Here is a 17,096-nt window from a genome sequence, read left to right on the forward strand (position 1 = left end):
ACAGCACACACTGTAGCCACAGTACCTGTCACATCACCAGTGGCAGCCGACAGACCAAAGAAGTAGCCTGCAGGCAGCTTGACGCCCTCCACAGAAAAACACTCCTGCCACTCTTTTTTGTTGGTGATGTCCAACAGAACCTGCAACCACACACACACACACACACACACACACACACACATGCATTCACGCACGCACACACACACACATGCATTCACGCACGCACATGCACGCACACACACACACACACGCGCGCACACACACACACATGCATTCATGCACGCACACACACACATGCATTCACACACGCACACACACACACACGCACACACACATGTACGCATGCACGCGCACACACACACACACACACACACAAACACACACACATACACAAACACACACACACACACACATGCATTCATGCACACACACACACACGCGCACACACACATGCATTCACGCACGCACACACACACAAGTGCACACACACACACACATGCATTCACGCACGTACACACACACATGCATTCATGCACGCGCACACACACACACGCACATGCACGCATGCATGCACACACACACACACACACACACACACACACACACACACAATTATATATTTACAGGTCAGGATGTCAGTGAAGGGCTGTCACCTCACTGAGATAGGACAGAGCTTACAGGTCAGTATGTCAGTGAAGGGCTGTCACCTCACTGAGATAGGACAGAGCTTACAGGTCAGGATGTCAGTGAAGGGCTGTCACCTCACTGAGATCAGACAGAGCTTACAGGTCAGGATGTCAGTGAAGGGCTGTCACCTCACTGAGATCAGACAGAGCTTACAGGTCAGGATGTCAGTGAAGGGCTGTCACCTCACTGAGATCAGACAGAGCTTACAGGTCAGGATGTCAGTGAAGGGCTGTCACCTCACTGAGATCAGACAGAGCTTACAGGTCAGGATGTCAGTGAAGGGCTGTCACCTTACTGAGATCAGACAGAGCTTACAGGTCAGGATGTCAGTGAAGGGCTGTCACCTTACTGAGATCAGACAGAGCTTACAGGTCAGGATGTCAGTGAAGGGCTGTCACCTTACTGAGATCAGACACAGCTTACAGGTCAGGACGTCAGTGAAGGGCTGTCACCTCACTGAGATAAGACAGAGCTTACAGGTCAGGACGTCAGTGAAGGGCTGTCACCTCACTGAGATAAGACAGAGCTTACAGGTCAGGACGTCAGTGAAGGGCTGTCACCTCACTGAGATAGGACACAGCTTACAGGTCAGGATGTCAGTGAAGGGCTGTCACCTCACTGAGATCAGACAGAGCTTACAGGTCAGGATGTCAGTGAAGGGCTGTCACCTCACTGAGATCAGACAGAGCTTACAGGTCAGTATGTCAGTGAAGGGTGTCACCTCACTGAGATCAGACAGAGCTTACAGGTCAGTATGTCAGTGAAGGGCTGTCACCTCACTGAGATCAGACAGAGCTTACAGGTCAGTATGTCAGTGAAGGGCTGTCACCTCAATGAGATAGGACACAGCTTACAGGTCAGTATGTCAGTGAAGGGCTGTCACCTCACTGAGACAGGACAGAGCTTACAGGTCAGGATGTCAGTGAAGGGCTGTCACCTCAATGAGATCAGACAGAGCTTACAGGTCAGGATGTCAGTGAAGGGCTGTCACCTCACTGAGATAGGACAGAGCTTACAGGTCAGGATGTCAGTGAAGGGCTGTCACCTCACTGAGATAGGACAGAGCTTACAGGTCAGTATGTCAGTGAAGGGCTGTCACCTCACTGAGATAGGACAGAGCTTACAGGTCAGGATGTCAGTGAAGGGCTGTCACCTCACTGAGATCAGACAGAGCTTACAGGTCAGTATGTCAGTGAAGGGCTGTCACCTCACTGAGATAGGACAGAGCTTACAGGTCAGTATGTCAGTGAAGGGCTGTCACCTCACTGAGATAAGACAGAGCTTACAGGTCAGGATGTCAGTGAAGGGCTGTCACCTCAGTGAGTTAAGACAGAGCTTACAGGTCAGAAAATATGGCTTTCAGCCATAAAACTCCATCATCTTCAAAAAAGAGAAAAATTTTTAAAAAAAAACACTGATAGGAAACAAAAGAACTTCCACTGAAACCTATACATTATTTGACCAATCTGGATTAGTTTTGCCATTGTTGTTGCTGTTGTGGTTTATCATCATCATTATTATCATTATTATCATCATCACCTTCATCATCATCATCATCGTTATTATCATTATCATAACTGATATTATTATTATCAATATCATCATCATCATCATCATATATCCTACTCACTCAGTCACCTGACTTAACTCATTGACACTGAACAACATCTTCAAGTTGTTGTTCCGTGCTTCGTGTGAGCCCTGTCAAGGTCTTCAGCGTCAGCAGATTCAAAAGGGACTGCAGTCGGAGGGACATGGAGGCAGTCTCCGCTCTGGGGGGGGGGGGGGATGCTCACTCAGCCTGGCTCCACAACCGTGACATTACTGTCCTCAGTAGGGGGCTTAGTAGACACTACCAAACACCACCCAAGTGACAGCAGGGTCTCCTCTGGTGTGTGGCCTCCTAGCGACCTAATATCAATGGTTTCCTGTGGACGGCCAACGCTGAGACTGCGACAGACAAACCCGGGTGTGGCGGTGTATAGGGGACTAGGAATGATCGGTGTAGGAGTAATGCCACTGAAATGGTGCAGATGATGGGGCAGCCAAAAAAAAAATATATATATATATATATATATATATATAAATATCATCAGGTTGTTTACCGTGAGTGTATTTCCTTCGTATCTGACAGCCATGTAGGTGTCGTAATTCTTGTTTCTGAACTGCGCCTCACAGCCGGCGATCTGGTTGTGAGTGCCGTCCTTGTCGTGGTCGTAACTCTGCGTTCCATTGTTCACCATCGCTGATATGTACGGGTGCTGGTGCTACAGAGACAGAGAAAGTGAGAGAAATGTTCAACACGTCACCACATCACATCCATGGTGCTACAGAGACAGAGAAAGTGAGAGAAATGTTCAACACGTCACCACATCACATCCATGGTGCATGCTGTAAGAATTAAAAGAACAAATACAGAGAGGCAGTCTGAACGAGAGCAAAACAAACAAGAGAGGCAAGGCCTTCAAGACTCACTTGTGATAAATTACGTCCCCTAGCATTAATTACAGAGTAATTTCCCTTTTTTACTATCTGCACCAAAACGTTTACAAAATAAATAAAAATTCCATGCTTAGCAAAAGAAGTTCCTGTTTGAATTAAAAAAAAAATGATAATAATGACTCCTCTAGTTGTTGTGTCAGAATAAGAGGTCAAAGTGCCAAGTTTAGAGAATACAAAAAATATAAATATAACTGTAAATGCAGTTTGCATATAATTAGGCTTCTTTTTTATTTTTTTGTGCCCATCCCAGAGGTGCAATATTGTTTTAAACAAAATGACTGGAAAGAACTGAATTTTCCCTATTTTTATGCCAAATTTGGTGTCAACTGACAAAGTATTTGCAGAGGAAATGTCAATGTTAAAGTTTACCACGGACACACAGACACAAAGTATTTGCAGAGAAAATGTCAATGTTAAAGTTTACCACGGACACACAGACACACACACACACACAGACAGACAACCGAACACCGGGTTAAAACATAGACTCACTTTGTTTACACAAGTGAGTCAAAAAACCCCACTGAAATGTAGGTTTCTCTGGTGAAAAGGGAGGCAGTGTGGCTGAGAGTTAAGACGACTGACCCAGTGTCCACCAGTGACCAGGGCTCAAGCCCCCTTTTCAGCATGCTGTTGCGTCCATGGGAAAGGCACTGTACTCGGACTTTCCTCACTCCACCCAGGAGTGAATGGGTACCCGACTTCAAACTGTGGACGATTCAATGGAGAAAGGAGAGGACTCAGCCCCGCCTTTCTAAACCAAGCCCTGGGCACGGTGGACATGATTCACTGCCCTCATGGCCATAAAAGGCTACGGGCACGATAGGTGAGAGGATAAAGGGTTCGACTTTCGATCTGAGGGTCCCGGGTTCGAATATCGGTAACAGCGCCTTGTGGGTATAGGGTGGAGATTTTTTCCGATCTCCCAGGTCAACATATGTGCAGACCCGCTAGTGCCTCAACCCCCTTCGTGTGTATACACACACACAAGATCAAATATGCAAGTTAAAGATCCTGTAATCCATGTCAGCGTTTGGTGGGTTATGGAAACAAGAACATACCCAGCATGCACACCCCCGAAAATGGAGTATGGCTGCCTACATGGCAGGGTAAAAAACAAAACAAAAAAAAAACAACAAAAACAAAAAACGAAATGGTCATACACATAACATGTTACATGTCTCTCTGAGTGTGTGCAAGTGCATGCCTGAAATCTGATTGAATGAGACAGGAAACGAATGATGAGCGCCCAGTGACAGCCGTCAGTTGGCTCTACCCAGGTAGGCAGCCTGTTGTGTAAATGACCCCATGTATGTAAAGCGCTTAGAGCTTGGTCTCCGACCGAGGATAGGCGATATTCAAGTATCCATATCAATCAATCAAACCTTTAACCACAACCTTTAACTGTTCTCCTCTACCTGTGTTTGTGAACATCATGGTTGCTGTTAATATCGTCTGTGTTTTCCTGCTCCATATATGTCACATGTCGGTCATGATTGTTTCTACAGGAGTACAATGATGGACAAGGAAACTGTTGTAGATAGATCAACAGGTAAACTGACAGGTGTTGTAACCATGGAAACTGTGGTAGACAGATCAACAGGCAAACAAACTGACAGGTATTGTAACCATGGAAACTGTGGTAGACAGATCAACAGGCAAACAAACTGACAGGTATTGTAACCATGGAAACTGTGGTAGATAGATCAACAGGCAAACAAACTGACAGGTGTTGTAACCATGGAAACTGGTAGATAGATCAACAGGCAAAAAACTGACAGGTGTTGTAACCATGGAAACTGTGGTAGATAGATCAACAGGCAAACAAACTGACAGGTGTTGTAACCATGGAAACTGTGGAAGATAGATCAACAGGCAAATAAACTGACAGGTGTTGTAACCATGGAAACTGTGGTATAGATAGATCTGATCAACAGGCAAACAAACTGACAGGCGTTGTAACCATGGAAACTGTGGTAGATAGATCAACAGGCAAACAAACTGACAGGTGTTGTAACCATGGAAACTGTGGTAGACAGATCAACAGGCAAACAAACTGACAGGTGTTGTAACCATGGAAACTGTGGTAGATAGATCAACAGGCAAACAAACTGACAGGTGTTGTAACCATGGAAACTGTGGTAGATAGATCAACAGGCAAACAAACTGACAGGTGTTGTAACCATGGAAACTGTGGTAGATAGATCAACAGGCAAACAAACTGACAGGTGTTGTAACCATGGAAACTGTGGTAGATAGTTTGAACAACAGACAAACTGACAGGCATTGTAACCATAGAAACTGTGGTAGATACAACAACAGACAAACAAACTGACAGGCGTTGTAACCAAGGAAACTGGTAGATATAACGTTGTAACCAAGGAAACTGGTAGATACAACAACAGACAAACAAACAAACAGCCATTGTAATCAAATTGTTGAAATTTAAAGCACGGGACTTCTGTAATTTCAACAGCCTTAGTAACCTTTGTGTGTACACTTAGGTAGAAGATCAATGTCAGCATTTGGTGGAGATACAAATCCAACATGTACGCTCTCCCAGAATGCAGTACAACTGCCTAAGTGGCTGGAGAAAAACAGCCGCCCATGTAGGGCCCACTGACAGAAACAACAAGACATGGCAGCCGCAGCCCAGGAACACTGAAAAAAAAACAGAAAAACGATGACAAACAAAGACAACAAACAGACAGGCGAATGAAGATAACGTTTTCTCCTCTCCCTACGTTGTGAGGCTCATCGTGGTTGACGTAGGTGTCCAGGAACACTCCCAGGCCAGTGAAGTAATCCTGGTTCCCAAACACGGGCCCTGCAACACACAGCATTCCATGTCTACATTCTATGGACCCCGCATCCGTTTTTTTGTGTCACCGCACATGCATGCTGTGTGTGTGAAGATCTGCCCATCTCAGATTGGGAAATTCTGCACAGATGTCTACCAATCAGTCTAGTGCCTAAAAAAGGTGGGTTTCTTTTTTCCCTAAAGTTACATATGATAAATTTACCGCTTTGACTGGTGCAAAGTGTGGTGATCTGATTGCTGTCTTGTGCAAACTGCTGCTGTGATCTGATTGCTGTCTTGTGCAAACTGCTGCTGTGATCTGATTGCTGTCTTGTGCAAACTGCTGCTGTGATCTGATTGCTGTCTTGTGCAAACTGCTGCTGTGATCTGATTGCTGTCTTGTGCAAACTGTGGTGATCTGATTGCTGTCTTGTGCAAACTGCTGCTATGATCTGATTGCTGTCTTGTGCAAACTGCTGCTGTGATCTGATTGCTGTCTTGTGCAAACTGCTGCTATGATCTGATTGCTGTCTTGTGCAAACTGCTGCTGTGATCTGATTGCTGTCTTGTGCAAACTGCTGCTGTGATCTGATTGCTGTCTTGTGCAAACTGCTGCTGTGATCTGATTGCTGTCTTGTGCAAACTGTGGTGATCTGATTGCTGTCTTGTGCAAACTGCTGCTATGATCTGATTGCTGTCTTGTGCAAACTGCTGCTGTGATCTGATTGCTGTCTTGTGCAAACTGCTGCTATGATCTGATTGCTGTCTTGTGCAAACTGCTGCTGTGATCTGATTGCTGTCTTGTGCAAACTGCTGCTGTGATCTGATTGCTGTCTTGTGCAAACTGTGGTGATCTGATTGCTGTCTTGTGCAAACTGCTGCTGTGATCTGATTGCTGTCTTGTGCAAACTGTGGTGATCTGATTGCTGTCTTGTGCAAACTGTGGTGATCTGATTGCTGTCTTGTGCAAACTGTGGTGATCTGATTGCTGTCTTGTGCAAACTAGTCCTCCCACCAAGTAGAGAAAGTGAAAGTAGCTGCAGCCAGCAGTCATCCTCAGTATATCACCTCTCTTCTGTTTCCAGCAGAATTTCCATTTCAAGATCTTAACTCACTCAGTACGGCCAGTCCTCTCTTCTCCTCCACACAGACCCCTCGGATGTCCAGTGGGTGTCTGAATGACCCAGCCTTTAGCTTCCGTCGTCAGAATTGTGGTATTCTTTGTCAACATTCACGTCTTCAGTATAAAAGCCTTCCGCTTGCAATATTTTGATGATGGTAATTGGGGTGAAACGCTGTTAACGTCGTCTCTTTCGCCGTTCGTATGGAGAGAGTTAATAAATTTGTCACACTATGCAGCAGCTGGACACGAGCAAACACTTGTCCTTCCATTCTTGGAGTCAGTTCATGTCCAGGTACTTCTATGTCAGACAGATGGGGGACTGTCGCTGGGGGTGGGGGAGGGGTGGGGGGTGGGGTGGGGGGTCACATGGTGGCAATCTTCACACTGGATGGGATGATCACTCACTCTGGCTCCACAACAAAGAGGAGGCGTTTGTATTATACTCCATGTTTGGTGATACATATACTTACCATGTCAAACTGATGCAAACTAGGCCTATCGGTTTGCTCTGCTTGGCCAAATTTCGCGCAGCTAACAGTGAAAAGACGCCCCTTCTTGCCCGGTCCGCTCTTAGCCAATCAAACGCCTCAAAAAGCTATAAGCGCTGAATCATTCCTTTGGCCAAGGTTCTCCACGCCATCTTGTCAGGTTTTCACTCTGTCTCGTCTTACGCTTTTTTGGCTATTAAGCATGTTCATTTGGCCTTCCTTTGCTGCATGCTGCTTGTCTGTATATTATTCTTACATTCTGTGTACTCGTTTCAACTCGGCCCCCTCGATTCGTTCATTTTTTTCTACCTCTAAGTCGATCCTGTCTTTCCTTTCTCTGTTGGGGATCGGATTTCGCTGGGTGCCTAAGTGATGATTTTCATCAGTACGGGGCTCAGCAGGGGCTGTCCTGTGTGTGCTGGATCAGAACAGCCCTGCTTAACCCCATGGGAAGGACTCAGCAGCAGTGCAGGGTCTCCGACGGGCGCAATAGCCAAGTGGTTAAAGCGTCGGAATGTCAATCTGAGGGTCCCGGGTTCGAATCACGGTGACGGCGCCTGGTGGGTAAAGGGTGGAGATTTTTACGATCTCCCAGGTCAATATATGTGTAGACCTGCTAGTGCCTGAACCCCCTTCGTGTGTATATGCAAGCAGAACATCAAATACACACGTTAAAGATCCTGTAATCCATGTCAGCGTTCGGTGGGTTATGGAAACAAGAACATACCCAGCATGCACACCCCCAAAAACGGAGTATGGCTGCCTACATGGCGGGGTAAAAACGGTCATACACGTAAAAGCCCACTCGTGTGCATACAAGTGAACGCAGAAGAAGAAGAAGAAGAACCAGGGTCTCCTCTGGTGTGTTGCCAATGAGCAAAATTCACTCCAAGTGGACTGCCAGCTAGCACTGGGATTACGGCAGACAAAGCCGGTGTGTCTGTGTATGGGGGAGTGTAAGAAAAAGAGCGTAAGACAAAGACTCTACCAGACAGAAAGAAAAAGGGTGGCACTGCAGTGTAGCAAAGTGCTCTCCCCAGGGACAGCAGCTTGAATTTCACATAATACAATACGACAGAACATGACATGACATGAAACGACACGACATGACATGAAACGACATGACACAACACAACACAATATCATACAATCTGATGCTGGGTCCAGTTTTGGTATTTGATAGATTAATCAACATTTCCGTTGCACCAAAGATTAACAGAGAAGTCTGAAGCAAAGCATGCTCCAGCTAGCACATATAGTGCTGTACGCTATGAGCCTCTTACGAAGTCATCCTGTTCTTTTAACATACCTGGTTCCAAAGGAGAGGACTGGGAAGGAAGGTTTGTTTTTCACTCCATGCAAAACTGAAAATTTCCCACACAGACCAGTGTCTGTGTGAAATCGTTGCTCAAACTCCAACCCATATCCTGCAAGACTGCCCTCTACACAAACCATATCCTGCAAGACTGCCCTCTACACAACCCATATCCTGCAAGACTGCCCTCTACACAAACCATATCCTGCAAGACTGCCCTCTACACAAACCATATCCTGCAAGACTGCCCTCTACACAAACCATATCCTGCAAGACTGCCCTCTACACAAACGGCTGAGGTACCAGATCTGGCCCAGTCCTGCAGCATTCCAGGGCAAGTTATAGGAAATGGCGGCAGAACTCCAGTGGACTGCGGACTTTGTCATTCACTCCGGACGGACCGTCTGAATTACAATTTTCTTGTTTATCACTGCAAGGCAATTGTCACTGCCTGCTTGTTTTGTTTGTTGTTGTTGTTGTTGTTGTTGTTTTTTTTTGGGGGGAGCGGGTTGTTGTTTTTTGTTGTTGTTTTATAATTTCATTACATTTCCATGACACTTCTCTCAATCCCTGTCCACCTGCTGGTAATTCCGTACATATAATGACCACAAAAGAAACACATCCTGATGGATGAATGAGAGTGTGGATGCAGGAATGGATGAACTTCTTCTTCTTCTGTGTTCATGGGCTGCAACTCCCACATTTACTCGTATGTACACGAGTGGGCCTTTACAATTTTACTCCACCATGTAGGCAGCCATACTCTGTTTTCAGAGGTGTGCATGCTGGGTATGTTCTTGTTTCCATAACCCATCGAACGCTGACATGGATTACAGGATCTTTAACGTGCGTATTTGATCTTCTGCTTGCGTATACACACGAAGGAGGTTTAGACACTAGCAGATCTGCACATATGTTGACCTGGGAGATCGTAAAAATCTCCACCGTTTACCCACCAGGCGCCGTCACCGTGATTCGAACCCGGGACCCTCAGATTGAAAGTCCAACGCTTTAACCACTCGGCTATTGCGCCCGTCGAATGGATGAACAAGTGAAGGAAGAATATAAAAAATCATAGATTTATAAACACATTTTTAAAAATTCTTTGGCATACCTGTTTCCATGCGTTCCTGTGTATACCAGAAGGCCATGCCGTCTCCAAACCAGGACCTGGTGGCTCCGTGCACTTTGAACTGGATGTGCACCTCCCAGTTGGAGGATATGCACCTCTGCACACACCAACATGCTTTATGTAACATCTGTTGGACAACACAGTCATTCAGTGCACCTCTGCACACACCAACATGCTTTATGTAACATCTGTTGGACAACACAGTCATTCAATGCACCTCTGCACACACCAACATGCTTTATGTAACATCTCCTGTTGGACAACACAGTCATTCAATGCACCTCTGTACACACCAACATGCTTTATGTAACATCTGTTGGACAACACAGTCATTCAATGCACCTCTGTACACACCAACATGTTTTATGTAGCAACATCTCCTGTAGGACAACACAGTCATTCAATCAACCAAACATTCAGATTTTTCCAAAGTCAGTACGCTTATTCTGAAGGCTAAGCCAACTTTGTGCAAATAAGATGGCTTATGCAACCTCCTGCCATTCTTGCCCGTGTTTCCCCGAGTTTGATAATCAGTTTCAGTACACCTGGTGGGATAAAGGGTGGAGATTCTTCTGATCTCCCAGCTCAACATATGTGCAGACCTGCTGGTGCCTGAATCCGCCCCCTCCCCCCACCCCCCCACCCCCCCTGCTGCCCCCCCCCCTCCCCCACTCCCCTTTGTGTACATACACGTGCACAAGATCAAATATTATGCAAGTTAAAGTTCCCGTAATCCATGTCAGCGTTTGGTGGATTATGGAATTAAGAATATACCCAGTATGGACCCCACCCCCACCCCCCACACCCCAAAATGGAGCATAGCTGCCTTCTTGGCAGGATAAAAACAGCCAAACATGGGGAAGCCATCTTGCACCATAGGTGACTGTGGGAGCTGCAGCCCACGATTGAAGAAGAAGCAATTCACATCAGCTCTTCCACAGCCAAAGCAATCAGACACTGGAGGATCCAGAACGATACCCAGCACATTTCAGGCACACTGTATTAAGTCTGGAGGATCCAGAACGATACCCAGCACATTTCAGGTACACTGTATTAAGTCTGGAGGATCCAGAACGATACCCAGCACATTTCAGGTACACTGTATTAAGTCTGGAGGATCCAGAACGATACCCAGCACATTTCAGGCACACTGTATTAAGTCTGGAGGATCCAGAACGATACCCAGCACATTTCAGGCACACTGTATTAAGTCTGGAGGATCCAGAACAATACCCAGCACATTTCAAGTACACTTTATTAACTCTCTCCATACGAACGGCGAAAGAGACGACGTTAACAGCGTTTCACCCCAATTACCATCATCAAAATATTGCAAGCGGAAGGCTCTAAAACTGAAGTGGTGAATGTTGACAAAGAATACCACAATTCTGACGACGGAAGCTAAAGGTTGGGTCATTCAGACACCCACTGGACATCCGAGGGGTCTGTGTAGAGGAGAAGAGAGGACTGGCTGTACTGAGTGAGTTAACACTTTCAGTGCCAAGTCTATTTTATGCTCAGTGACAACTATTTGCCAAGAGATGTTTTGGTCACAGAGCATGATCTTTTTTTTTCTTCTTTTTTTTCTTTTCTTTTTTTAAATCCAGCATACAAACTACTGAACAAAAGTACATACATACATAACATTTACTTTTCAGAAAGGAAAATGAACACACTATCCAACTGCAACAATTTCACATACATTTAATGATTTTTTAGATAGGAAAATTTCTAATTTGATGCTATCAGATCACACACATCAGCCAAAGTGTTACCGTCTTGATCCAGACACACACACATCAGGAAAAGTACTGCATTGATCCAGACACACACACATCAGGCAAAGTACTGCATTGATCCAGACACACACACATCAGGCAAAGTACTGCATTGATCCACACACACACACACATCAGGCAAAGTACTGCATTGATTCAGACACACACACATCAGGCAAAGTACCGCATTGATTCAGACACACACACATCAACCAAAGTGTTACCGTCTTGATCCAGACACACACACATCAGGAAAAGTGTTACCGCATTGATCCACACACACACACATCAGGAAAAGTGTTACCGTCTTGATCCAGACACACACACATCAACCAAAGTGTTACCGTCTTGATCCAGACACACACACATCAGGAAAAGTGTTACCGCATTGATCCACACACACACACACATCAGGCAAAGTACTGCATTGATCCACACACACACACACATCAGGCAAAGTGTTACCGCATTGATCCAGACACACACACATCAGGCAAATTACCGCATTGATCCAGACACACACACATCAGGCAAAGTGTTACTGCATTGATCCAGACACACACACATCAGGCAAAGTACTGCATTGATCCAGACACACACACATCAGGCAAAGTACTGCATTGATCCAGACACACACACATCAGGCAAATTACCGCATTGATCCAGACACACACACATCAGGCAAAGTGTTACCGCATTGATCCAGACACACACACATCAGGCAAAGTACCACATTGATCCAGACACACACACATCAGGCAAAGTACCACATTGATCCAGACACACACACATCAGGCAAAGTACCGCATTGATCCAGACACATACACATCAGGCAAAGTGTTACCGCATTGATCCAGACACACACACATCAGGCAAAGTGTTACCGCATTGATCCAGACACACACATATCAGGCAAAGTACCACATTGATCCAGACACGCACACATCAGGCAAAGTACCACATTGATCCAGACACACACACATCAGGCAAAGTACCGCATTGATCCAGACACACACACATCAGACAAAGTGTTACCGCATTGATCCAGACACACACACATCAGGCAAAGTGTTACCGCATTGATCCAGACACACACACATCAGGCAAAGTGTTACCGCATTGATCCAGACACACACACATCAGGCAAAGTGTTACCGCATTGATCCAGACACACACACATCAGGCAAAGTGTTACCGCATTGATCAAGACACACACACATCAGGCAAAGTACTGCATTGATCCAGACACACACATATCAGGCAAAGTACCACATCGATCCAGACACGCACACATCAGGCAAAGTACCACATTGATCCAGACACACACACATCAGGCAAAAAGTTACCGCATTGTTCCACATGGCCCCCTGCTGACCCTGGAGGTTAGGGGTCAGGCTGATGTAAGCTTTGGTCACCAGGGTACTGCCCATCATTTCCCACTGAGGCACTTTGCCCCCTGACCCTGTCACATCAATGTATCACAATACACTGTGCCATCAGACCCTGTCACATCAATATATCACAATACACTGTGCCACACTGTCACATCAATATATCACAATACACTGTGCCACACTGTCACATCAATATATCACAATACACTGTGCCATCAGACCCTGTCACATCAATATATCACAATACACTGTGCCACACTGTCACATCAATATATCACACTGTGCCACACTGTCACATCAATATATCACAATACACTGTGCCATCAGACCCTGTCACATCAATATATCACAATACACTGTGCCACACTGTCACATCAATATATCACAATACAATGTGCCACACTGTCACACCAATATATCACGATGCCAACACATGTCAGTTCAGTTACTCAGCTAGGTGCCACTGTCACTACCGTGTTCAAACAAATCCATAAGCGGATGCCTGACCAGCAGCATAACCCAATGCACTTGGTCATGTCTTGAGAGAAAGTGAAATAAAATTTTAAAAAAATGAAATAAGATACATCAATAAATAAATGAAATGATGAATAAATAAATAAACAAATGATTAAATAGATAGATCAATCAATAAATCAATAAATGAATGAATATGATAAACGGATAAGTAAATAGACAAACAACATCATCAGATAAATAAATGAAATAGAAAAAAATGTATATATATACATACATACATACATACATACATACATACAGATAGATAGAGAGATAGGTGTGTGAATAACAGTAATGATAATATCAATAAATAGATTACAGAAACCATAGCAATAAAAGGGTTGTCTGCAGCAAAATTCTGTAGAAAAATTCGGTCTCATAATAAAACAAATATGGTACATTTGCAAACAGAAAAAAAAAGGTGGCGCTGAATTATTTCTTCTAAGTGCTCACCTTTCTCGAGACAGCAGTCCAAATTTCACACAGATAAATCTCTTGTGACAAAAAGCAACACAGTGTATACTGTCAAATTAATATGTGATAACAGGGAGGCCACAGGACTGGTATGATGCTATGTTTTGGCTTGGAACTGATTGAAAGGATGGAGCACCTCTTTCTCAGTCTCTCACTCTATGGGTCATCTATGTACACATATCAGGCACAGAATGTATATACCTATAGCGTTGATAAAATAGATTACCAACGAATAGAAAAAAACCAAGATTATATATATATATTGTTAATCATTATCATCATGATCATCATCATTGTTATTGTTGTTGTAAATGGTATCATATAACAATAATTTAAAAAAAAGTAAAGATAATAATAGCAATCATCATCATTATCATCATCAGAATAATAATAGTAATTATAATACAAAAGTATGATAATAATACAAGTTGTTGTTCTGATATTATTACTATCAATATATTTAGTTAAAACAATAAAAGGAATATTATATTATATATATATATATATATATATATAAACACTTTATAAGCACTAAGAATTTGAAAAATATATTAATTAAAAACAAACAAAAAAACTACAACTCCAATGCACAGAAATACTACTTAAAATCAGCTCTACATAAGCAAACAGCATGTGGAAAGGAGAGAGAGAACATTTGTTTTGAAACTGATTCTTTTCTTTCTTTCTTTCTTTTCCGTCTTCTTTTTCTTTTTCTTGTTTTCTTCTTTTTCTCCTTCTCTTTTAACTTTTTTCTTCTTTTTTTTTTTCAAGAGTAAATTATTTTGAAATACTCATTCCATAAAAGATACAAAATTCTTTTTAAAAAAAGAGAGAAAAAAAACTTAACTTACACAATTTAATGGTTTACTTTCAAAAAGTATCTGTCTTTCACGTAAAAAATAATAAAACAAAAAGAAATGTGTGTGAAAAAAAAATTAAATTAAAAAAAAAACGAGAAAAAAACCAGCTGCAATTTGCTTCACCATGGTGTATCTGCTCATTTATTCGTTGATTTATTTTTGTTATACACATCACCACAATTTAATAAATAAATAAATAAATAAAAAGAATTAAATAAGTAAATAAAATGTCATTTGTACGTTGACAATCATCTCATGGGTAAGGGGAAGAAGTTGAAAAGGGAAAGGTTAAGAACAACAACTCTGGCTAAGAAGTGATGGGGGGTGGAAGAGACGGGAGGGCGAACTGGGGAAAATGGAAAAATAGGTTGCTAGGTAGTTTTCTGTGCATAATTCAGAGTAACGGCGATCAGGGCTCATTTCTTCCTTCAACAACCTGATGTCACTACTCTTTCAACAACAATTACGTGGAAAAAAAATTATGGAATACCATCAACCAAACAGATGCCGACACATGGAATCAATAATCGTCTTTCTTTGCATTTACAGCCGGTAACATGAGTGGCTGGTCCCTTATTTACAATCCGATGGAGACTAACAAACAGTACAATATCGAACTGTACAAACCATGGTAAGGCTTCGTCAGCGTGTGTTCTCGCCTGGAATAGCTTCCTTTCGGTTGTTTCAATTCTGCAACAACCCGAAAGAAATTGCACAGAAAACAAACAATCCACACGTGTGTCGCCATTGTCATCAATTAGTGTCTGGTAACCTCCCCAGTTTCCATCCGGGTCATGGTTGTCTCCGCCCACTCCGAGAACCCCTCCTCCAACTGCACGCGCACACGAAGCAGTGTATCATTCGTGAGCGCATTTTGTGACGTATTGAAAACTTTTGATTAACGATCTATTCAGTCCGCTCATGTTGTTTGTTCTCTGGCCGGGTTCGACGAGTGTGTGTGCTGCACGTACCATAAAGACTGTACGGCTGCAAAAAATCTTGGGTGGAAAGTAAAAGAATTGCAGTTGAGAACAATAATTTCGCTCTACCAGCCATGAACGGCCGGAATGTGTGTGTGTGTGTGTGTGCCACGGTGTGTGTGCGCGCGCGCGCGTGTGTGTGTGTTTATGTGTGTGTCAGTGTGTGTGTTTATTGTGATTAATTACTATTACGACCACTAACTGAAAAGTATTAGCAGCCGATGCCATGTAGTGATGCGATACGATAAGACACCGACCACTCGATCAGTGAAACAGGATACCGGGATACTGACAAGCATTGCCGCCCATGGCAACAAACACCATTTCCCACCCCCTCTCTCACTGTTTTTCTTCTTTTCATACTACTAGTTGGTTTGTTATTTGTTATTTCAATGTGAATATATATATAGAAAAAAAGGAAAACAACAGAACAGTTTCTCACATGCCCGACCGGTTTCGACCACTGGTCTTCATCAAGGGTGTTTACTGGTATGTCAAAATTCAACACACACACCAACAAAGAAAACAAAAAGGTTAACAAAGCTCATGAAAAAAACTCATGTAAAAACTGCATCCAGGGCATGCAGCATGAAAAGAACAGTGTGAAGTGTTGCTTGGGGAATAGGAAGAGAGGCTGGTGAGTAAAGTAGTCAGAGAGGACGAGAGAGAGGTCGAGAAAAAATAGATGGGCAGATAATAGGAGGGGGAAAAAGAAAGAGAGACAGAGAGGGAGGGGGTCAGGGAGGGAGAAGGGACTGTGAGAGAGGAGGAGAAAGAGGGAAAGACATAGAGAGACAGAGCGAGAGAGGGGGGGAGAAATAAAGAGAGAGGGGAGGGACAGACAGACAGATGGCTGACGATGAGAGAGAGGGAGGGAGGGAGGCAGAGAGAGAGAGAGGATGAAGAGACAAAGAGAGAGAGGGGGGGGGGAGAAAGAGGGAGAGGGAAAGACAGACGGACAGAGAGAGAGAGAGAGAGAGAGTCCTCTATCGTCGTCCTCACATATATATATATATCTGGCTTTTTTTTGTGCTTTTTTTCTTCTTT

At 43.8% G+C, this 17,096-nt stretch overlaps 1 protein-coding gene across 1 annotated transcript in view; it reads right to left on the reverse strand.

The window, feature by feature from the left end:
- The window catches only part of LOC143278567 (VIP36-like protein), a 23,532-nt gene extending 7,716 nt beyond the window's left edge, over positions 1–15,816 (reverse strand). The window contains exons 1-6 of the mRNA XM_076583287.1: positions 15,697–15,816; positions 13,172–13,287; positions 10,030–10,144; positions 5,934–6,016; positions 2,793–2,954; positions 26–140 (exon numbers count right to left, since the gene is read on the reverse strand). Coding sequence (XP_076439402.1) covers positions 26–140; positions 2,793–2,954; positions 5,934–6,016; positions 10,030–10,144; positions 13,172–13,258 — 562 coding nt within the window. The 5' untranslated portion in view covers positions 13,259–13,287; positions 15,697–15,816. The remainder of the gene's footprint in view (positions 1–25; positions 141–2,792; positions 2,955–5,933; positions 6,017–10,029; positions 10,145–13,171; positions 13,288–15,696) is intronic.
- Positions 15,817–17,096: the final 1,280 nt, after the last annotated feature.

The sequence above is a fragment of the Babylonia areolata genome, chromosome 2 (genome assembly GCF_041734735.1).
Source record: "Babylonia areolata isolate BAREFJ2019XMU chromosome 2, ASM4173473v1, whole genome shotgun sequence".
NCBI lineage: Eukaryota > Metazoa > Mollusca > Gastropoda > Neogastropoda > Buccinidae > Babylonia > Babylonia areolata.